At 38.0% G+C, this 24,624-nt stretch overlaps 2 protein-coding genes and 1 pseudogene across 2 annotated transcripts; all 3 read left to right on the forward strand.

Annotated features, from left to right (window-relative positions):
* The first annotated feature begins 242 nt into the window (after window positions 1-242).
* On the forward strand, window positions 243-729 carry LOC125352929 (annotated as a pseudogene).
* Window positions 730-3,945: 3,216 nt separating this feature from the next.
* LOC125353640 (vomeronasal type-1 receptor 4-like) lies at window positions 3,946-4,869 on the forward strand. The gene has a single exon (XM_048349311.1). The coding sequence runs from the start codon at window positions 3,946-3,948 to the stop codon at window positions 4,867-4,869; it is 924 nt and encodes a 307-aa protein (XP_048205268.1).
* An 18,892-nt stretch (window positions 4,870-23,761) lies between these two features.
* LOC125352892 (60S ribosomal protein L21-like) lies at window positions 23,762-24,257 on the forward strand. The gene has a single exon (XM_048348286.1). The coding sequence runs from the start codon at window positions 23,787-23,789 to the stop codon at window positions 24,255-24,257; it is 471 nt and encodes a 156-aa protein (XP_048204243.1). The 5' UTR covers window positions 23,762-23,786.
* Window positions 24,258-24,624: the final 367 nt, after the last annotated feature.

Consider the following 24,624-nt stretch of genomic DNA (forward strand, 5'->3'; position numbering starts at 1 on the left):
CATTATGCTTATCACCATTATTAACTGCTATATGCATATGCATTTAATATGACATTTTCTTTCTTATTTACATTCAAAGTTTCTGTATTCAAACATGCTATTATAATATCATATAGAAAAACTTCATTATTCATGAGCCTGCTTGACACAAAACCTATTGCCAATAATGACAATGTACAATTTTTCTTATAAGAATGCTAATTATGCCTTTGGCCAGAACCACCATCTTTCAGTAATTTGCCAAAATGATGAACACAAAGGGAAAGAGGAGAGCTACCCAATACATGTTCTCTAGGCCCTTCAGGAAACATGGAGTTGTTCCTTTGGCCACACACGTGAGAATCTACAAGAAGGATGGTATTGTAGACATTAAGGGAATGGGTACTGTTCAGAAAGGAATGCTCCACAAACGTTACCATGGCAAAACTGGAAGGGTCTATAATGTTACCCAGCATGCTGTTGGCATTATTGTGAACAAGCAAGTTAAGGGCAAGATCCTTGCCAAGAGGATTAATATGCGTATTGAGCATATTAAGCACTCTTAGAGCCAAGATAGCTTCTTGAAAGGAGTGAAGGAAAATGACCAGAAAAAGAAGGAAGCCAAAGAGAAAGGAACTTAGGTTCAACTGAAGGACCAGCCTGCTCCATCCAGAGAAGCCCACTTTGTGGGGAACCAATGGAAAGGAGCCTGAACTATTGGAACCTATTCCCTATGAATTCATGGCTTAAGAGATGTAAAAAAATAAAAAAAAACTTTTGAACTATAAAACAAGAATGCTAATCATAACTCATCCAGGCTATAAATTATTACAAATAAGAATACTTTGGATTTAAGTTATATGTTTTATGCAACAATGTGTAATGATATCATTCTATAACTGAAGAAAACAAAGTCTGTGATAAAGGCACCAAAGTATCTCTCTTTTATTTTATTTTTTTAAACAAAACAAAAATGGTTTGTTGGGGCTGGGGATATGGCCTAGTGGCAAGAGCGCTTGCCTTGTATACTTGAAGCCCTGGGTTCAATTCCCCAGCACCACATATACAGAAAATGGCCAGAAGTGGCGCTGTGACTCAAGTGGCAGAGTGCTAGCCTTGAGCAAAAAGAAGCCAGGGACAGTGCTCAGGCCCAGGATTGGCAAAAAAAAAAATAAATAAAAAAGGTTTGTTTTATTTACAATACTCAATGCATTTAACAAATTACATTTTCATTCCCTAAGCTTTTTGTAAAGTAATTCCAGTTTGTGCAATGAGTTTACAGGAAAATCTTAATACATCTTAAACCTAAATCCTAAAATTTGAAAGATATGTAACACTACATTAATAGAAGACTATTTTTAATTAAGAAAAACTAAACTCTGTAGTTCAATATTTCCCTTTGGTATTTTAACCCAAATACAAACTGGATTAGCCTGTGAAATAATACCATTAGATTCAGATAAATTATTCTGACTTCATTTCCCAACAAATGCATGCACAAAGTAAACATGGTAAGTTACATTAATCACAATTTACTTTAATTTTTGCTTTGGACTCTCTCAACTGTTGTTTAACTCAATTCAGGGTATAGATAGGTAGGATTTCAGTCTGGAAAAGTCTGAAACCACAAATTCCTGCTTGAGAACAAGAAGGATTTCCAGTTGCATGTGGCTTAAGCCCAATAAGGAAGACTTTTTGTTTGCTTAAAGGAATACAGGACTGGCAAGGCCTGAAGGCAGCGTTCTAGCAGCATCTATCTAATCCATACCATCATAGGCTAGACCAGGCCTCTTCCCTCCTTTCTGAATTACTTAGATTTCTGTGCTGTATGAGGTAACGATAGAAACCAGTTCAGGTACCAGAAACTGCTGTGATGTTGCATCAAAATCCTATGATCAGGGAAAGAGTAATGAGTATACTGAACAAACGTTTCTACCTCATGCAATACCTGTCTTTTAAAACTGCTTACTACACTGTTTTTCAAACTATCTGGTAGCATAGGCACTTCCTTGATCTGATATTTGTCATTCAATTTTTGCAGAGAGAAAAAGTGGCTCTAAGGGGTCTCAGAGAAATTTCCAGATCTGCATCAGAAATTGATGAGTTCAAAGGTAAAAGGAGGGCTGGGGCAAAACTGGGATCTCTAGGAAGACTTTGAAAAACATTAGTAATCCATCGCAGGTCAAAGATTATTTCAGTGCAGTCATTTTAAAGAGATTTTAATGTCTGAATTATTTAATTACTGCACATTCCTAATTTTTATTTAACATTGCTAGCCTATTTATAAGACTCTGAAGCATAACTCACTAGGTGTTAGAAGTATATAAAATTATATATTGGTTTCTTAGATACTGAGGCAGGCTTCAGTCTCTGCATACTTAAGAGGAGGACACAGAGGTTGAAAGGTACTAACTCATGTTCCTACAGGCATGGGGCTACCTGATATCAAACTCGAAATGTAACTTAAACCTTTAATATATTTAGAAGGAAAGAGAATTTGAAACCTTGACAGTTGCATATAAGTTTACATATAAGTATGTAAAATATACATGAATCACGGGGATGGGATCAGCCATCTGGCTGCCTTTATCCTAGATATACTGTTCATACTTAGAAATAATGTGAGAATGGAGATTACAGTTGTGAGGGAATAGTATCCTATCTATGCCTACAGTCTGAAAACCACAGACTTGGAGAAGAGATACCAATCCCAATACAACTATTACTAATACTGTCCTTTCTTTTAATGAACGCAAGTACAAAAAGGTGCAGGTTCAGCTGAAATCCCCCCTGGGGTCATATAATATCAATCAGATGCTAAATGACTCTTTTTTGTATGATCTTATCTGACAGCAATTATATCCCAAACTCCTTTGTTCCACGAAGCTATTGTTAAAGATTCCTAAATTCCCCTTGTTTCCTGACAGTCCATAGCAAATATTTTCTGCCATTCTGCCTTGCCACACACCATCACATCCAGTTCTGACCAGCTTTGCTTTAGGAGCCTCTGAGGTAACTCAATGGAACTTAGACATTTCCTGGAGATATTCTTATTTAGAATCCTAGGATTCCTGCATGGCTCTTCTCTGGCTGTAGCAAGTTGAGCATATGAATTTGCAGACAAGAAAGTTGGTTCTAGACCTCTTTGCTCCACTATGCTTAAATGCTAGGTCTTATATTGAAATTGTATGTAGTGTAACTTGATATTGAAAAATACAAAAAGAAAAAAGAAACTGTTTTTCAAGCACTGAAATGACAGGGTTAGTGTGGAGTTTAAAAATACAACACTGCACTATTAAGACATCACCATCAAATACATGAAGCTGGGTTCCCCAAAATAGAACTGGATATTTTCATACTCATTAAACTGTGAGACAGATTGGAATACTGAACAAAATAAAAGACCCTCTGGAAATTAAGATGTAGCTAAGTTTGAGATATGAAGAAATTGAAGCCTCTGGATTACGTGTTCCTGTACATGAGGCATGAAGAAGACAGACAGTTTAAGTATAGGCCACAAAATTTTGGAATTTAGTGATGAGAATATCATGGAATGAAATTTTGAAGTGGGAAAAACTGTATTTGGTAAAATGAGGTTCAGTTAAAGCATGATGAGAGAGAACTTAGATGGTATACATAATATGTAATCATTTGAACCCTTAGATTGTTTCTCCTCATATGACATAGAAGATTAGTTATTTGCATATAGGGCATCAGAAGGCATTTGAAACTACCTAAGTTATGAAAAGAACCTCAGAGAAAAGAATAGGGTTCTGTGAGAAAACTACAGATATCTCTCTATCTATCTATCTATCTATCTATCTCTCTATCTCTCTATCTATCTATCTATCTATCTATCTATCTATCTTTGTTGCCCCATGTACAATACACAAGTTTTATAATCTGAACTTTTGCAGATGTAGATAGGATCATTACCGATGCAAACTTCCAAAGGGTGACTGGTGGATGCAAGTTTCTCTTCCTATGAAGAAACAAATGGGTTTGCAGCTTCTCACAGCACTGTTTTTCCTCCTTGTAACAGGACTTGGCATTTTAGGGAATATGTCTGTTTTTGTGAATTTTATGTACAGTTCAGGGGGAGGTATTGAGAAGAACTGTGCACAATTGATTCTCATCCATTTGGTTCTGACAAATACCATGTTGCTTCTTACCAAAGGATTGCCAAAGACAATAGCAGCTTTTGGGTTGAATTATTTTCTAAGTGTTACAGGGTGCAGAATTACCCTTTACCTGGAGAGGGTGTCTCGGGGCCTTTCCATCTGCACCAGCAGTCTCCTCACAGTGGTCCAGGCCAGCACCATCAGCCCCAGAGCTTCTGTGTGGAGGAGGCTCAAGCCAAGGTCTGCATGGCATATCTTTCTCTTGTTGCTTTTCTTTTGGATTCTCAATTGCTTCATTAGCATGAGCTTGCTAAATATTATCATCATAACCGACATGAATTCATCTCACTTTGAAACTGACGTCTATTGTACTACTCAACCAGCAAGTCCCGAACTAAACAATATTTCTCTCACTTTCATGATTGTGAGAGATGCTGTGTTTCAGGGTACCATGGCTGTGGCCAGTGGCTACATGGTATTTCTTCTCCGCAAGCACCACCAGCGAGTTCAATATCTTCAAAACTCCAAGTTTCTCTACAAAACTCCCCCTGAAATGAAAGCTGCTGAAAGTATTCTCCAACTAATGCTTTGTTTTCTTTTCTTTTATTTCGCAGACTGCTTGCTATGTTTCTATTTACTCTCCTCCTCAGAGTACAATTCCATACCAAAAGTTAGTCAAGAAATTTTAACTCTTGGTTTTGCATTTCTCAGTCCATTTGTGTTAATTCACAGAAATGGACATCTGATTGAATGTTTTGGGGTGCATTGAAGGGAAAGATACTAACTATCTCTATACCATTCATTCTTTTAGCCAATTGATTTCTCAGTTCTGTTATTCTGGATGACAAACAAAACCACATAAAATAGTTTTTCTCAGTTATTTCTTCTCAGACAATGACCTTTTTGGCCTGTTTGTCTGAATTGACCTGGAACTCATAGACATCCAAAGTGAAACAGAAATCTTATTTTCTGCATCCTTTATAAAGTAGCTTTATTGTTAATGTTTGTGAGCCTAGTGATTCATGACCCATTTTCCAATAACGATGAAGGTGACAGCAAATTAGACAAATGGGTTTGTTCACAGTATTTCATCTTAACTTTATTTTGGTTGAACCAAATTTTTCTGCAGTAAGTAAAGATGAAATATAAGAATATTCATATTATATCCTAGGGGAAATATGCCAGAGCCTTGGAAAAATTGGTATTCTTTAGATGATTTACCATGTAAAATCTGTTCATCAATGATTTTAATGTAGGAGACAAACCCTGTGTCATGGCTGAGGCAATAACTTTATGATGATACATTGTCCTAACAATCTAGACCAGCTCTGTGTTGGGTCTTTCCTGTTGGAACAAAATAATAAACACTATGGGTTAATTCAATACCAGGGCGATAGGGAAAATGTGGACATTAATATACTGCTGTGTGGTTAGAGAAATAGACAATAATCCCAATACTCCGGATCACAAAGAATTGTATAATTGACTAGTTGTATCGTCTGTTACTTGCATACCTGTAAAAGAATTCAGTAACCTTTACTAGAGACGTGAATGATCTTCATACAGAGAAAATTCACAGGAAAAATCTAGTAAACAGAAATATGGCTTGATCACTAACAAAGATCACCAGTCAATTCTCTGGTTATGAGTCAACATTCAATGTTTTAACCATTTCAGGGAAAGTGAGGCCAGATTCCCATTCAGTTATGCTACCAAAAATGCGTCATGTTAATCTACATATCAACTTTTCATTGTCCTTCAGATCTGGAAGAAGGAAACTTATTTAGACTTTTCAGAAAGGTATGGTTGCTAGTTCTGAATCAACAATAATACCCCAGTGTTACTGTGTACCTCTAGGTAGCACAGGGATTTTATAGAGGAAGGTGATTAGTAGAAGTTGGTCTTGGGTTCATGGTTTCTTTTGAGAAATACACATGGGGGCTGGGAATATGGCCTAATGACAAGAGTGTGGGCCTTGAGAAATATACTGTTATTTGAAAATCTTGGTTCATCTATAGGAAATGACTGTTGTCTCTGAACACATTCACTATTGTTTTAAATTTTAGAAATTTGTTCTTGTTTTGTCTTGGTACAGATATTTGAGGTAGAGTATATCCTACCAAGGGTTACCTTTACATTTTGATCTGTAGTTATCAACTATGAAATACTTTAAGTCATATTTTCTTAAAATATGAGCCTTGGGAATATTTCATTGTAATATTTCATTGACAAAAATCAGTGCAGACAGTATGTGCCTATTTCTTTATCTCTGGTAACAAAACTATGAAAATCGGAGAGTTCAAAGACAAGTGAGACTGATGAGCTCTGAAAATCCGTGCTTTCAGACTTCTTCCCTGTCTCTCACTTAAATTTACAGAGCTTTCAGTAGTGTAATTCCTTATTTTTAGTTATCTCCTACTGAATGCATAGAATCTTTTTATTTAAATTTCTCAACTGAATTCTTACTTTTTCATAGAGAAGCCAGAAAATACAACTGATTTGGGACAACTTCCAGGCCACACATAGTCATACCGTATCATAACTTAAGGAACTATTTATTCTAAACACTCAATACACCCTTCTTATTTCAGAGTTAATGAGCCCTACTCAATTTCATTCCAAAGTTTTTGTCACTTACATCTAATTGAAATTCTAACAAGAAATGCAGAAAGTGCTTGCTTTGTCTTGTTTTTATGGTGGATAATAGGAACAAGGTTTTGAACTTTAGCTGTGAATCTTGGATAAATAATATACAAGGCATATCTATATTAGGAAGACAAGCCTTTAAACAAGTTCCAGTAAAACAAAAAATTTATTGAAGACTGAGTGCAGTGGCTAACATTTGTAATCCTGGGTACTCAGAGTTTTAGATCAAAAAGATTGTGTTTTGAGGCCAGCTTAGGCAAAAAAAATAAAAATAAAAATAGTGAGACCTCCATAACTATTGAAAGTGAGGCAAAGCACTGGTTGCCAGTGGCACATTGCCTGTAAGCCTAGCTACTCAAGAGACTGATATATGAGGATCATGGTTTGAAGCCAGCCTGAGCAGGAAAGTCCATGAGACTCTTATCTTCAATTAACCACTAAGCAAACCAGAAATGGAACTATGGCTCAACTTGTAGAGCACTAACCTTGAAAATCAACAACAAAAAAACCCTCAAGAACAGTACCCAGGTAGTGAGTGCAAGTCCCAGGACTAGCACACAACAAAAAGTGGAGCATGATATGACATCCTTGTGTTTCTAGTAATGTGTGAGGGCTTAAGTAGATGAGTCTAGAGTATTTTGGTTCAAGTCAATCCAGACAAGTAAAAACAAAAAAGTCTGGGATACTCTGTCTCAAAAATAAGCCAAGAATGGTGATATAGATCTGTAATCTGAGCTACTGAGGATGTGAATATAGGAGGATCACTTTCCATAATCAATCCTGGCAAATGCCAGACCTTATTTCAAAAGCATTAAAAGAAACAAGTGCTAAAAACATTGTCAAAGTCACAAAATGCTTGCATAGCAAACATCAGTTCCTCAGTTCAAGCCCAAGTACTTAAAAAAGACTTGATTGAACACACACTGCAAAACTATGCATTGTGCATGAATACATATTCTGGTTCCAATTTAAGAAAAATAAAAAGGCCAATATAATTAAGAACTAGACTATTTTGTGGTTCTCTAAACATTGAAGCTGATAGCATTTACCAATATGAAGGCAATAACAAATGATGCATCAAAAGAAGTCATAAATGTATTTTCATTTAAGGAATCTCCATACTACTTTCCAGAGTCATTGAACAAGTTTACATTCCCAGCAACAGTGTAGTAGTGTTCCCTTTTGGCCATATCCCTGCCCAATTCTGTTATTGTTCATTTTCTTCATAATGACCTTTCTTACTGGAGTGAGATAGAATCTCAGTGTTGTTTTGATTTGCATTTCTTTTATGGCAAGAGATGTTGAAAATGGTTTTCCTCATTTGTGATAATTAGAATTGCCAATATCTACAAGTAAACCTAATGGATAGTAAAATACAAATAATTGCACTTGGACATAATTAATTATACAGCACTCTAAGCATTCACACAGTGAGAACAAAGGAGGATATTCTTTTTTTTTTTTTTGCCAGTCCTGGGCCTTTGACTCAGGGCCTGAGCACTGTCCCTGGCTTCTTTTTGCTCAAGGCTAGCACTCTGCCACTTGAGCCACAGCGCCACTTGTGGCCATTTTCTGTATATGTGGTGCTGGGGAATTGAACCTAGGACCTAATGTATACGAGGTGAGCACCCTTGCCACTAGGCCATATCCCCAGCCCAAGGAGGATATTCTTAGGAGAGGAGCCCAAGGGCTCAATAGCTATGTGCTTGTGATCATATAAAATGATGTGTATCAAAATAAGCTAGAAATGGGGCTGGGAATATGGCCTAGTGGTAAAGTGCTCACCTTGTATACATGCCGAACTGTTTGGTGTAAATGAACTGAACAACTCATGGGGGGGAAGGGAAAGGGGCAGTTGGGAGTGGGGAATGAGGAAGGAGGTAACAAATAGTACAAAAAAATGTATCCAATGCCTAACGTATGAAACTGTAACCTCTCTATACATCAGTTTGACGATAAAAATTTAAAAAAAAATAAAATAAAATAAACTAGAAATGGGGCAGGGAATATGGCCTACTGGTAAAGTGCTCACCTTGTGTACATGAAGCCCTGGGTTCAATTTCTATAGAAAAAGCCAGGAGTGGCGCTGTGGCTCAAGTGGTAGAGTGCTAGCCTTGAGCAAAAAGAAGCCAGGGACTTTGCTCAGGCTCTGGGTTCAAGCCCCAGAGCAGGCAAAAAAATAAATAAAACAAAACAAGCAAAATAATCTAGAAATGGAAACGAGATGTTATTTTATTGTACTGTTTAGGATTCTTTTTTCTTTCTTTGATTTATTTTCTTTTGTCACTGTTTTTTATTGCTGTATCCTTTATTTGTCTTGTATATAAGTTTCTCTGATTTGGGGGAGGAGAAGGGAAAGCACAGAAATGGTGGGGATAAGGTTGAACCAATTCAGCAGTGATACTCACTTGAGGCTACATTAGAAATGGATGATACAACTTGAGGGGAAGAGAGCCAGTTTGGGGAGGGGGGTTGGAAACTGGAGAAAATGAGAGAGCTCGTGACACTGTTGAAAAAGAAATGTACTCATTACCTGACTTATGTAACTGTAACTCCTCTGTACATCACCTTTACAATAAAGTTTAAAAAATAAAATAAAATACATATTACATTATTAAAGCATCACCATCAAATACATAAAACTCAGATCCCAAAAATAGAATTGGATATTTTCATACTTATTAAAATGTTAGATCAGCTGGAATACTGAACAAATAAAGGATACTCTGGAAGTTAACATGTAGATAAATTTGAGATAGGAAAGAAATTAAAGACTCTGGATTATGTGTGTCTGTACACAGGATACAAAGGTGACAGACAGGGCTGGGGATATGGCCTAGTGACAAAAGTGCCTACCTCATATACATGAGGCCCTGGGTTCGATTCCCCAGCACCACATATACAGAAAATGGCCACAAGTGGCGCTGTGGCTCAAGTGGCAGAGTGCTAGCCTTGAGCAAAAAGAAGCCAGGGACAGTGCTCAGGCCCTGAGTCCAAGCCCCAGGACTGGCAAAAAAAAAAAAAAAAAAAAAAAACAAAGGTGACAGACAGGGTAAGTATGAGTCACAAAACTTTGGAATTTGGTGATGGGAACATTACAGAATGAAATATTTAAATGGAAGAGACTATATTTGGGAAATTTTGAGTCTCAAACCACAATGAGAGAGAAATTAGCTGGGATACATAATATATAATAATTTGAGCCCTTCGACTGGTTCTCCTAATATTGTGGGTGAATAATTTCTCTGACCAGTGGAGGACTTAGCCTTGGCACAGTTACTCTGATGCCTTATTAGCACACTAATAGGCCCTTGGGGAGACATTCCCAGTAAAGAGTTCCTTTGTGTTTGCTGGCCAAAGGAAACCACTCTTTGTCATGAGAATCTCCCCTTTCCCTGTACCAAGCCTCCCTTGGGAGACTTGCTTGACCAGCTGCCATTAGGGAAAGTCTCTTCACAGTAAATAGGAAAGTCTCTTCACAGTTAATAGAGTCTTGGTCAAAGTCTTGAGCAAATAGTAGCTAGGTGGTAAAGTTTTGCCTTGACTGGTTTACTCCTCTGTCAACAATCTTTGATGTATCTCAGTTCTTAATAGTAAACACTCTTTGAAGTAGCCACCTTTTGTAGTAGCTAAACTTTTGTCTTAGTTTCTTTCCTCCCAGTAGTATCATCCTCAATTTCTGTATTTGAGATGGATATTGTTAGCATTTCCCTAGCCTCAGGTCCTTAGCTCCTCCCACTAACCCCAAATCCACCCATACCTAATGAGCCACTCCTACTCACTACCTAACTACTTCCCCTTTACCTCCCAGAGAGAGAAGCTGCCACCTGGATAAGGTGCAGACGCCATGTAGCTCCCTCTCCCATGGGAACTATGGCCCCACTAATAAACCTTATGAACCTTCTCCTGCCTGTGATTACCTCTGCATGGTCCTCTGGGATGCCCTATGCTTTCATTGGTGCCGAACCCACGATAGGATCCCTGGTGGATTTGCTCCCCCATTTCTGGGGGGTCCAAGCTGCCCCTGGAACCTATTCTGCTGTCCTAAGCCCACCCAGACGACCACCCAGGTAACTTCTCCTGACTGAGCGCTCTACTTCTATCCACCACGACAATCTACAAATTTGCCCTCACACCCAGGGTAAGTGATCACCTAAACGAGGGCTCGGATCCGATTTTTCAATTTACCGCAGGGCCACACTAAAAATCTTGGCGCCAAGTTCTGAGCCCCACTCCAAATGACCGTAGCATAGGGCCACAGGGCCGTGGCTTCAGGGCCACACTCCACGCTCGGTCCGAGACACAGGAACTGGGGTGATGACCCCATTGCTGATTGTCTCCTGCATTTCAGCTGACCAGAGTAATACCATAACAGTATTTAACTCCTCAGCTCCGCTAATCACTTACCATGGGAGGGGCACAGTCTAAAACTGCTCAAGTTTGAGCGCAATCTTACAAATTTGGAGTATTTTACAGGACTTACATAACTTCTATGAGCCCTCGGGTAGATGGAGTTCTTGTTATGCCAAGTCGCGAAATGACCACCAAGAAGGCCACTGAGACTCAGATGTTCCGAAATGCAAAAGCAGGGCAAGACTTTATTCAAGTAGGCCGCGGCCTGAGCCTCGTACTACCCACCAACACAGCGGAGGTTAGGAGGAAGCCCGGAGCTGCGATTGCACAGACCTTATAAAGGCAAAAAACAAAGTTACAGCAATCAGGTGTTCAAGCAAGCAAGATTAGGACACGGGTACAAATCTGATTGGCTCAGAGCTTCAGGCATTCTGGGGGTGGTTAGAGTTAAGCATTCCCAGGTGGTTAGAGTTCTTGACTGGCTGGGCCCTAATAAGCTTGCCCTGGGTTTGCTAAGAGTTTAAACAGACAACAAAACAGGGGCTGCCTGAAAATGGGGTTTACTTTAACTCTTCATTCCCACCTTCAGTTCCCTCTCTCTCTTTCTGCCTCTCTCTATGCCTGCCTGCCTGTGATGGGCTGGTACTAGCTTCCAAAGGTACCAATATTTGTTTAACATCTGCTTTGATTGATGTTTCTTAAGCTTGGAGATTCAGTTAAGTTCTGCTTGTTGTTGGCTAAATCCTGTTTTCTCTAGCATTGACCACGTGGTGGACAATAGAATTGGTTTTAGCAAGCTCCATCTTTGTTCCATCAAGGTTCCAAAAACTCTTGGAGGTGGAAGCCCACCCACCCCCCAGGTAATGGGCATGCCGAATTCCTGGAGGCTGGGCAGGGATGTGGAGACACAGGCTCCCAATAACCCTGCCCCCCACCCTAAACTCTGTAACTGTGGCCTTGCAATTCAAATGCTGGAAGGTGAACGTGTCTTGCTGTGAGCCTGCCAAGGCTCTGACCAGCTCCGCCGCCATTACACCATGCCATGTGTCTGTGTTCTGTTCGTGTCCTGTCTCCCATCTCCTGGACCTTCTCTGGTCATAGCATCCCACTTCTGCTCCCCATTGGAGCTGAACTGGTTTCTCAAAATGTGGCTTCTCCATTTCCTCACCGGATAATCTGTGAAAATTTTTGTTTGCTAGGAAAGGTTTTCTTTTCTGACTATGTGGTTCTAAAATATGGGCAAAATAGTATCATTTTGCCATTGGAATTCCAGAAAACTTACATGGCCAATTAAAAAAAAAAAATTGTAAGCGCACCCCAAAGCTTGTGTGCAACTGTCTGTACATCTGTCTGTCTGTCTGTTGGTAAAACATGTAAAAACTGGCATCAAGGTTTCAAAATGACTTGCTTTTGACTACTATTTTAACTTACTTTAATTCTTGTGTTAAACTGTTCTTTGCAGCCTGTGTGTGGAGTCACAGTGAACAGCCTGGAGGCATCCTGACTCTGATCACCAGACTCCAAGCCAAAAGAAAAAAAACAGGTTTTAAACCCAAACTGATACAAGCAAACGGATGCAAGAAAATGTGTCTAAGATGTAAAACCAGTGTGTTATTCTTTATGTCCATCTACACTAAAAGTCAAGTGTACATCTGATCCTGACAATTCTTTGGTATAGACTAAGATTTTGCTTCTCCATTTTTCTCTCCTGTGCTCTCATAAACTCTTTAAGATCAAGGGACCAGAGTCATTTTGGAATGAGTGTGCAAATGTGGCTGCTAGCCTAGATCTTCCTGACCCAGGATTGATATTTTGCTTTATAGGATGCAGGTCGACAAGTGTGCTAGCTGCGTGGACTGTGGCGGTCCGTGGTTACAGGAAGCTGCCTCCACAATCTACTCCCAAACTGCCTGGTTTCTCTACTAGTGATTCCTTATTCTCTCTCTCTCTCTTTCATGGAAAACTGCTCAGGGAACCTAGGAGTCCTGTGAAGATTTTTGACAGGCCCAGAGTCCTCCTGCCCCTAGCTCTGTTCCGTTCCCCCCCCCCCCCCAGATTAGAGTTGGGCTTATAGCAGGCCTATCATGACAGTGTTGCAAAGGAGACTTACTCTAAGGTTAAAAACATCAGAGTTGTGTTTGGTGGCCTCAGGGTTGCCTCGGGGTAGCATTGGTGTCTTCCCCCTTCATGTCTCAGAAACTGTCATGGCAAATTTTAAGGAAGAAAAGGTGAATTTTATTTTTAACCTCTGTGAAGGAGATGATACAATTTGAAAAAAGAAACTACATTTCTAAGTTTAACAATCCCTTACATTGAACTTAGAATATTGCTATAATCAGTGCAGGTGTTTGAGGTTGTTTTGCAGTTCTTGTTTTTGTTCTACTGTAAACTGTATGTATTGTGTTTAGATTAACTATTGTTTCTTAAACGATTTGGTAAATTAAAAGATTTTTTATGCTATGGAAAAATTACAAGTGAACATATTCATTTGGCCAAGGATTTCAATTTTGAGGAAATGAGATTACAAATGTATTTACTTTTTGAGAATTCCAATAGGAAAATAGACAATGCAGTGGTAAACATTTCCTAAACTTCACTTAAATAAAAGGTAGCAAAATATAGGCATTTTTCTGGCCATTAGAGAACATTCAGAAATGTCAATATATAGAATTGGATTTGAGGCAATTTGTGAATACAGTGACTTCAATTTGTATTCATATGGAATGAAATGATGGTGAAATTTTAATCCATGAAGATCAATGCAAAACTAATGGGATTCAAAATCAGGTGCCCCACGTTTAATTTGAAGTTAAATACAGGCAGAGATAGGAAAAAAACATACTTTTATAGAAGTAGATAAAGTAACACACAGAAAAAAACCTTTGCTTCATCTTTGTACATTTCCTAAGTTGTTAAAATGCAAATTTCAGTTTTTTTCAAATTGAATAAGTTATGCTTAAAAACCAATTGTGAATTGTTTCTGATATTACTAATAAGTGTCTTATCGGCTCTCAATAGACAAAGTTGTCAATATTTTATAATAAAAGACTCTGAAAATAAATGTGATTATTTCTTAATTTTGAAGAATCTAATTCTTCACTTCTTAAAGAGGAACTGTACAGTTCAAGCACTGGAGTTGAATATGGAGTTCTGGAAATTCAATATTGATTGAGTGTGTGTGTGTGTGTGTGTGTGTGTGTGTGTGTGTGTGTGTGTGTGCAGGCGAGCTGGTCTTGACACTTGAACTGAAGACCTGGGTTGAACCTCATCACTTCTGGCTTTTTGTGGTTAATTGGAGCTAAAGATCTCTCAGACTTTTCCTGGCCAGCCTGGCTTTGAATTGTGGTCATTCTTCTGACTAGCTAAGATTACAGGCATGAGCTACCAGTGCCAGGCTAAATGGAGGGCATTTGGAAAAGTTATTAATGATCATTTACTTTTTATAAAGGCTTATAGCACTCAATCTTTGCATGGAGGCCAATAGGTTCACACTATATTTTTTTTAAAGAATACTTCTACCAGATTTTATTATTTTCCCTGAACCTTTGAGTTTAAACAGCTGTACTTAGCAATGAATGACTACTTCGCATTGGTTGTTTGTACATTATACATGCTCAGTTTAACATGTGCTATGCAATTGCTCTACCATTTAATTCACCCCCAATCTTTTTGTTTATATTTCCTTTCTGGAGGTAAGATTTCCTAACTTTATTTTGAGCTGGCCTTGACCTTATCATTCCATGGAGTCTGTGTAGGGAGACAAAATGATATTTCCAGCAAGACTTGTAAAAAAAAAGTCACAAAAATGAGAGCTGCTCTAATATTTGGCATGCAATTGTTTGGAAACATGGAGCTACAAAGGAAGAGAACTCTCCTCTGATGTTTATTCAGATGGAAAGCCACAGAACATAAGATATGTAAAGATCGCATCCTCAATAGCCATAGTTACCTAAAAATAAGCAGGGGGGGGGAAAGCAAGGAAAATGGGAAAGAAAATATTTAAAAATCTGTTTACAAAATAAAGAAAAATATGTAAATAAAAGTAGAGAAAGGAAGAAGAATAAAAAGCTAAGAACATAAAATATTTTAAAATAAAAGTAATTCTCCAATCAAACGACATAGGCTCATAAGTTGGATCAAAAATCAAGATCCATCTTTCTGCTGCCTCCAAGAGACACATCTGTCCAGCAAAAGTAAACATCTTCTAAAAGTGAAAGGCTAGAATCAAGTCTATCAATCAAATGGTCCCCATAAGCAGGCTGGAGTTGCAATCCTAGTATCAGACAAAATTGACTTCAAATTAAAAAAGGTAAGAAGAGACAAAGAAGGCTACTACGTACTAGTAAAGGGATCTCTCCTACAGGAAGATATAACCATTCTAAATATCTACACACCCAATGCAGGAGCACCCAACTTCATCAAACAAACACTACTGACTCTAAAAACACTCATAGACCCAAACACATTGATAGTTAGGGACTTTAACACTTCACTATCACCTCTGGACAGATCAACACGCCAAAAACTGAACAAAGAAATCACAGAACTAAATAATTGCAGAGACCAACTAGACTTAACCGACATCTACAGAATATTCCACCCAGCAACAACAGAATACACATTGTTCTCCACAGCACATGGAACATTCTCCAAAATAGATCACATCTTAGGGCACAAAGAAAATCTGTACAAATTCAGAAGTATCAAAACCATTCCCTGCATTCTCTCAGACCACAATGGAATAAAATTAGAGCTCAACTCAAACAGCCACCACAGAAAATCCTACAATTCATGGAGACTAAACAGCACACTGCTGAACCATCAGTGGGTCATAGAAGAAATTAAAACGGAAATTCAAATGTTTATGGAATTCAACCAAGATGAGGACACAAAGTACCAGCTCCTTTGGGACACAGCAGAGGCAGTACTCAGAGGAAAATTTATATCTCTGAGTGAATACACCAACAAACTGGAGAAAAAGCAACTCAATAATTTAAGGAAGCACCTTAATTTCCTTGAAAGAGAACAACAAGCCAAACCCCAAGTCAACAGACAGAAGCAAATAATTAAAATCAAATCAGAATTAAATCAATTAGAGACGAAAAAAACCATCAAAAGAATCAACTGTCGGGAGCCGAGCTAGCAGCTAAACTCATCCTGACCTCTGGCTGTGCCGATGTCGCCAAGATGTCGGGAGGCAAACCTGCACCTAGGTTCATTATCACCTCTGGCTGTGCTGTTACCGCCAGGATACGCTAAAGGCAAAGTCCACAGCCACTGTCCAGAATTGCTTTGTTACCTTGTGTTTACTGTAATCAAATGTTGTAAACTTCAAAGCCTCTTTGTGTTCTGGAATTTTAACAACACTATGCTATTCCCTGGTTCCAAAACTGCATATAAGCTGGGAGTTGAGAATAAACTGGGCTGCAGTCTTGAGGTTCAACCTTGCGGCTGCAGACCTCCCGTACCCCATCTTTGTCTCTTGTCTTTTTTCTCTTGCCTTATTTTTCCTTTTCCTTATCCCCGCCGCCCCTCAGTCAGGATTCCTGCTCCCCTGCCGGCTGGCCCGGCAGGATCAACAAAACAAAGAGTTGGTTCTTTGAAAAAATCAACAAGATAGACAGACCCCTGGCAAACCTGACCAAAAAACGAAGGCAGCACACTCAAATAAACAAGATAAGAGATGAAACAGGTAACATCACCACAGAAATAACCGAAATTCAGAAAATAATAAGGGACTATTTTGCAAACATTTATGGCAACAAATTCGAGAACCTGGAAGAAATGGATGATATCCTAGAAAAAAATCATATCCCCAAACTCAACTAAGAAGACTTAAACCTTCTACACAGACCCATATCCAGTATTGAAATAGAAACGGCAATAAATGATCTCCCGTCCAAGAAAAGCCCAGGTCCAGACGGATTCACTGCAGAATTCTACAAGGCCTTCAAGACAGAACTCACACCAATATTTCTCAAACTCTTCAATGAAATTGAAAGAGAACGTACACTACCAGACACATTCTATGAAGCCAGTATAACCCTCATCCCAAAACCAGGCAGGGACTCATCACGGAAAGGGAACTATAGACCAATTTCCCTGATGAACATAGATGCAAAAATTCTCAACAAAATTCTGACCAATCAACTTCAACAGGTCATCAAAAAAATCATACACCACGATCAAACTGGATTCATCCCAGGGATGCAAAGTTGGTTTAATATACGCAAGTCAATTAGTGTAATCCACCACATCAACTGGAGCAAGGTAAAGAACCACATGGTTTTATTTCTGGATGCGGAAAAAGCATTCGATAAATTCCAGCACACATTTATGCTAAAGGCCCTGGAAAAACTGGGATTCCAGGGAACATTCCTGAATATAATCAAGGCAGTTTATGACAAACCAACAGCAATCATAACTCTAAATGGTGAAAAACTAAAGCCATTCCATTTAAAATCAGGAACAAGGCAGGGATGTCCACTCTCTCCCCTGCTCTTCAACATAGTACTAGAATTCCTAGCCAGAGCAATTAGGCAAGAAGAAAATATAAAGGGGATCCAAATAGGAAAAGATGAAGTTAAACTTTCTCTCTTTGCAGATGACATGATCCTTAAAGTACCCCATAGACTCTACCCCCAAGCTACTGGAGCTGATCCAAAACTTTGGCAAAGTTGGAGGATATAAAATAAACCCTCAAAAATCAACGGCCTTTCTCTATGCTAACGACCCGAAGACCGAGGCTGAAATCAGGAAAGCAACTCCTTTTGCAATAGCCCCAAAAAACATAAAATACCTAGGAATAACCTCAACCAAAGAAGTGAAAGACCTCTTTGATGAGATCGTTAAAAGCTTGAAAAACAAAATTAAGTCAGAACTAAGGAACTGGAAAAAACCTCCCTTTCTCCTGGATTGGGAGGATTAATATAATCAAAATGGCAATATTCGCAAAGGCTATCTACAAATTCAATGCAATACCCATTAATATCCCAACACCATTTTTTAATGAAATAGAGGAAGTAATCCAGAAATTCATATGGAACAATAAAAGACCTAGGATAGCAAAAACAATCCTAAGCAGAAAGAACAGTGCTGGAGGAATTACAATACCCAACTTCAAGCTGTATTATAAAGCTATAGTAATGAAAACAGCTTGGTATTGGCACCAGAACAGGCCTGAAGACCAATGGAACAGAATTGAAGACCCAGAAATGAACCCACAGAACAATGCCTACTTAATCTTTGATAAAGGAGCTAAAACAATAGTATGGAAGAAAGATAGCCTCTTTAACAAATGGTGCTGGCAAAATTGGTTCAACACATGCAACAAACTAAAACTAGATCCTTATATATCACCCTGCACCAAAATCAATTCCAAATGGATTAAAGACCTCGAAATCAAAACAGACACCCTGAAAACACTAAAGGAAGGAGTAGGAGAAACACTTGGGCTCCTTGGTGAAGGACAGAACTTCCTTAACAAAGACCCAGAAAGGCTACAAATCAAAGAAAGGTTGGACAAATGGGACTGCATCAAACTGCAGAGCTTCTGCATGGCAAAGGACATAGCTAGCAAGATAAACAGAAAGCCCACAGACTGGGAGAAGATATTTACCAGCCATTCAACGGACAAAGGCCTCATATCTAAAATATATGCAGAACTAAAAAAATTACCTTCCTCCAAAACAAAACCTCAAAGAAACAATAGCTCCCTCATCAAGTGGGCTAAAGACTTACGAAGAGACTTCTCTGATGAGGAAGTGAGAATGGCCAAGAGACATATGAAAAAGTGCTCCACATCACTGGCCATAAAAGAAATGCAAATCAAAACAACATTGAGATTCCATCTCACCCCAGAAAGAATGTCATATATCAAGAAAACTAACAATAACAATTGTTGGAGGGGATATGGCCAAAAGGGAACCCTACTTCATTGTTGGTGGGAATGTAAACTTGTTCAGCCACTCTGGCAAGCAGTATGGAGATTCCTCAGAAGGCTAAATATAGAACTCCCCTATGACCCAGCAACCCCCTTTTGGGTATCTATCCAAAAAAACTACAAACAAAATCACAGTAAAGCCACCAGCACAACAATGTTCATTGCAGCGCAATTTAGCATAGCGAGAATCTGGAACCAACCCAGATGCCCCTCAGTAGATGAATGGATCAGGAAAATGTGGTACATATACACAATGGAATTTTATGCCTCTATCAGAAAGAATGGCATTGCCCCATTTGTAAGGTAATGGAAGGACTTGGAAAAATTATACGAAGTGAAGTGAGCCAGACCCAAGAAACATGGACTCTATGGTCTCCATTATTGGGAATAATTAGTACAGGTTTAGGCAAGTCACAGCAGAGGATCAAAAGAGCCCAATAGCTATACCCTTATGATTACATAAGATGATACTAAGTGAAATGAACTCCATGTTATGGAAACGATTTTTATATCACAGTTGTAACTACTTTCAACGTCCCATGTGTATCTGTAGCTTCTACTATTGATGATGTTCTTGTATCACCTTCCTGTGGTTGTATCTACACTATCTCTGTAATCTTATCTGAGTATATTGGAAACAGTCTATACTGGTATTAGAACTAGGAAATGGAATGGAAATACCAAAATCGAGAGACACTGGGTAAAAAAAAGATAAACAACTTACAAAAGCAATACTTGCAAAACTGTTTGGTGTAAGTGAACTGAACACATCATGGGGGGAAAGGGAAAGGGGGAGGAGGGAGGGGGGAATGAGGGACGAGGTAACAAACAGTACAAGAAATGTATCCAATGCCTAACATATGAAACTGTAACCTCTCTGTACATCAGTTTGGTAATAAAAATTTGAAAAATAAAAATAAACTGTTAACATACATACATAATTACACACACACACACACACGTATTTTTTTAAGTGAAAGAATTGGAGAAACCTCGCTGGGTCCTTTAATACTGTAACCTGCCATAGGTAGCAGTAGTGAGCTAGTGCTAGATATTTTTGCATTTCCTATTACTTGAGTGGGTGCTGAATGCTGGCTGAGGGCCAGGCCAGTTAAGGGTCAGTTGTCAGCTTCAGGGCATTCTGGGAGCTATACCTGGCCCTAAGATGTCTATGATCTATGAGGAGGGCAGGTTCCCACTTGCTTCTGAAGATTTCAGTTTGTGCAAGAAGGGGTAGGTAATATTCAGAGAAAAGTCCCCAAAGGGAGACAGGGAGGACCAAACAGAGCATTCAGTTTTCCCCCCATATAAAACTCAAGGAAATCAGGCATTTTCTGTCACATGTAGCATATTCTGATTCCTCTTACCAAGAAACCACACATGGGATGGTAAAGGACAAAAAAGTACACCTTGACATGATCAATTATACAGAACTCTAGACATTCACACAGTGAGCCCAAAGGAGGATATGCTTAGGTGAAAATGATATTCATTGAAATGAATTCCAACAAATGGAAACGAGAGGTTTTTTTGTTCTTCCTTTTGTGTGTTCTTTCCTCCTTTGTCATTGTTTTTGTTTTCTGTACCTTTTGTCTTTTATGTAAGTTTATCTGTTTGGGAAACAATTGGGGGAGCTCAGAAATGGTGAAACAGGGGGGTGAACAAATGCAATAGTGAGACTCACTAGACACTTAGTTGAAAATGAACTATACAATTTAAGGGGGAAGGCTGAGAAGGAAAAACTGGAAGAAAGTGAGGGAACGGTGACACTGTTCAAAACTAAATATACTCACTACCTGACTTATGTAACTGTAACCCCTCTGTACATCACCTAGACAATGACAATTGCAAAAATCAAAAAAATAAATCCAATGAAATATGAAAAGGAGTCATGAATTGTGTTTAAAATTCATTTCATTTATATAATTCATTTATATCTATAGCACAACAGAATACATAAAGAGAAACGCTTCCAATACACTGGTTCTTTGTAGGACAGCAGTTATTCATCAAATATTTTTATAATCTTCCACAGTTTCATAGTACAGAGAACATCCAAAAAATATATTACTATATTCTGCTTTAAATACTATTAGACTTCATACTTTAAATTTTTACTTTTTAAAGAATCGTAGTAATACTGCTTTGGTCAATAATAACTCCTTTGTACAACCCTTTGAAGATAATAAAAGCATTCAAAAATATAAAAATAAATAACAATAAAGAAGACTATGTAAATATATGATGAAATAACATAAATAATATGATATATTACTGATAGCTAATATGTGTTCATTATTTTATTTGTAGATTTCATTACATATCAAAATATTGAATTTGTTCATAATCTCACAAATTCAATGAAAAAATCTGAATCTTTGAGGATTAGGTTTGTAAATAAGCCCCTGTGGTCTTGGGGATAAAACAAACTTTAGTTGTCAAACTAATGAGTTCCTTGTACAGCTTTTAAATATACATGAACAAATATAAATGCATATACATGTATATATATGTATGCATATGTGTACAACTGCTACCTATATGTATGTGTGATATGTATTTTTCACAGAAATATATTTTCAAATATATAATGCAAAACATACATTTGTGTGTATAGTACCCATATATATGTGCCAATATTCATGCATATGAATATGTGTATGCATATGTAGGTGCATATACAATGTATATATACATATTTCTGTAGAATGTATATATACATGTATTTTCATATTAGTATACAAATGCATTTGTGTCTACAAAATAATTTTCAATTTTCAAAGCAATGTTACCTAATAAAAGTGTGAAAGAGACGCACTCTATTATATCAGAAATTTGTATTATTTTATATAATAATTAAACCTTTCGATTCACATTTACTTACTCTTACCTGTATTATTTTCCAAATACTAACTCCCTCTATGTCTTGATTGCCTTTATCTAAGTCAAGGATCAAAATCATATTTATCTCAAAAAGCCATTTTCATTGATGGCATAAGTATGTTGTAATTCTTTTCAATGCCAAGTTCATGTCTAGATAAGGAAATAAAGTCACATAAAAAACACTATCAGACTGCTGTCTAGGAAGACTGCCTCACAAGCCAGCCAAGTGCTGCTCCTACTTATAGAAAATGACACTGTTCCTACTTCTACTCTCAGCCCTGTGTGCACATATTTTGTTATTCCTTTCCATCAGGGACTACAGAGTTCCTCTTTGAGAATAGAGTAATACAAAGACTTGTTTGGTATATTTGAACTAGAAAACTGTTCTTGGTGCTTTAGATAGCATGAGTAGATTTATGAAGTATGGGCCTGTCTGGTGTTTGAGGCCTACTTTTTGTTTAGTAAACAAGGAATGAATAAACACTTATGGCAAAGATTTTGACCTTCCAAACCGCCTAAGTATATCAAAATAACTAGTCTCCTTCAAGTCTTTGTATGCGATTTGCTGAAAAAACAGTCTTTTATGCTGATCATCACTTTACATTCCTGAGCTTCAAAAAGGACCCGAGGGGGTGGGGAATGACTTATTCTGTGCCCCAGACTCTGGTCCTCATGCTAATTGACAGCTTGAAATTTTGACAGTAAATACAGTTCTAGGAAGTGGGGAACTCTAGATATGGAAACTTGGCTAATTGTTTGCTTTCTTAATTCACTCTTCTAGCCAGTATAATTAAATCTTAATTACCCTAAGACAACTTCTAAGCCAAACAAATGTAATAGTTGTGGAGGGAGAGGCAAATTTTACTTTAGGGATTACAATTCTGCAGAAGGCTTCTTTTTCCTGACAGGATGACAACTGTGACAATTAAAAGCTTTTTGGTATTTTAGCTAGCAAGAACTCTACAAATCTGGAAGTTATAAATAACACTCTGGAAGCCTCTTCTTCACAGAAGAACAATGCTGAGGTTGTCTGCATCAAAGCTACCAAGGTAAGTAGAGCTGATAACACTGCAGTTTACCTAAATACCCATGTAGCATTTCCTTATGCACATCGCATAGTTCTTATTTCTCTTTGGGCATGCAAGTAAGTTAGTGAGAGGTTCTGTATCACTTAGGATACACTCTTCTAATGTGACAGTATGGAAAAATGAGTTGGACGATCCCAGTAGATGTCACTGCAAAATGCTTGAGAATATTTGTCCCAGCTTAAGCTGCATCCTTATATAAAGTTTTCACCTTCTATTCTTCCAATAGTTAGAAGAATAAAAGGGCTTTGCTCTTTCCTTTTCTTTTCTTTTTCGCCAGTCCTGGTGCTTAAACACTGTGCTTGGGTTCTCACCATCCCTAAGCTTCTTTTGTTAAAGGCTTGTGATCTACTAATTGAGCCACATTGCCACTATGGCTTTTTCTGAGTATTTTATTGGAGATAAGAGTGTCACAGGTTTTCCTGCCTGGACTGGCTTTGAACCAGAATGCCTGAGTAGCTAGGATTATATGTGTGAACTATCAATGCCTGGCTGCTTTATTTTTTTTTTTAAGGAATTAGTTTCACTGGCATTATGTTTATCACCAGTATTAACTTCTATATGCATATGTATTTAATATGAAGTTTTCTTTCCTCATTTACATTCAAAGTTTCTGTATTCAAACAAGCTATTATAATATCATATAGAAAAACTTCATTATTCATGAGCCTGCTTGATACAAAACATATTGCCAATAATGACAATGTATAATTTTTCTTATAAGAATGCTAATTATGCCTTTTGGCCAGAACCGCCATCTTTCAGTAATTTGCCAAAATGAGGAACACAAAGGGAAAGAGGAGAGGTACCCGATACATGCTCTCTAGGCCCTTCAGGAAACATGGAGTTGTTCCTTTGGCCACATACATGAGAATCTACAAGAAGGATGATATTGTAGACATTAAGGGAATGGGTACTGTTCAGAAAGGAATGCCCCACAAATGTTACCATGGCAAAAATGGAAGTGTCTACAATGTTACCCAGCATGCTGTTGGCATTGTTGTGAACAAGCAAGTTAAGGACAAGATCCTTGCCAACAGGATTCATGTGCGTATTGAGCATATTAAGCACTCTAAAAGCCGAGATAGCTTCCTGAAAGGAGTGACGGAAAATGACCAGAAAAAGAAGGAAGCCAAAGAGAAAGAAACTTGGGTTCAACTGAAGGACCAGCCTGCTCCATCCAGAGAAGCCCACTTTGTGAGAACCAATGGAAAGGACCCTGAACTATTGGAACCCTATTCCCGATGAAATCATGGCCTAAGAGATGTAAAAAAATAAAAGACCTCTGAACTATTTTAAAAAAAAGAATGCTAATCACAACGTATTCAGGCTATAAATTATTATAAATAAGAATAGTTTAGTGTCATTTTATATGTTTTATGCAACAATGTGTAATGATATCATTCTATAACTGAAGAAAACTAAGTCTGTGATAAATGCACCTAAGTACCTGTCTTTTAAAACTGTTTACTACAGTGTTTTTCAAACTATCTGGTAGCATAGGTACTTCCTTGATCTGAGATTTGTCATTTAATTTTTGCAGAGAGAAAAAGTGACTCTAAGGTGTCTCAGAGAAAATTTCCAGATCTGCATCAGAAATTGATAAGTTCAAAGG

This window comes from Perognathus longimembris, chromosome 6 (genome assembly GCF_023159225.1).
Source record: "Perognathus longimembris pacificus isolate PPM17 chromosome 6, ASM2315922v1, whole genome shotgun sequence".
Taxonomy (NCBI): Eukaryota; Metazoa; Chordata; class Mammalia; order Rodentia; family Heteromyidae; genus Perognathus; species Perognathus longimembris.

Coding starts and splice junctions, on each gene's coding strand:
- LOC125353640 (XM_048349311.1), top strand. CDS start 3,946: ATGCAAGTTTCTCTTCCTATGAAGAAACAAATGGGTTTGCAGCTTCTC.
- LOC125352892 (XM_048348286.1), top strand. CDS start 23,787: ATGAGGAACACAAAGGGAAAGAGGAGAGGTACCCGATACATGCTCTCT.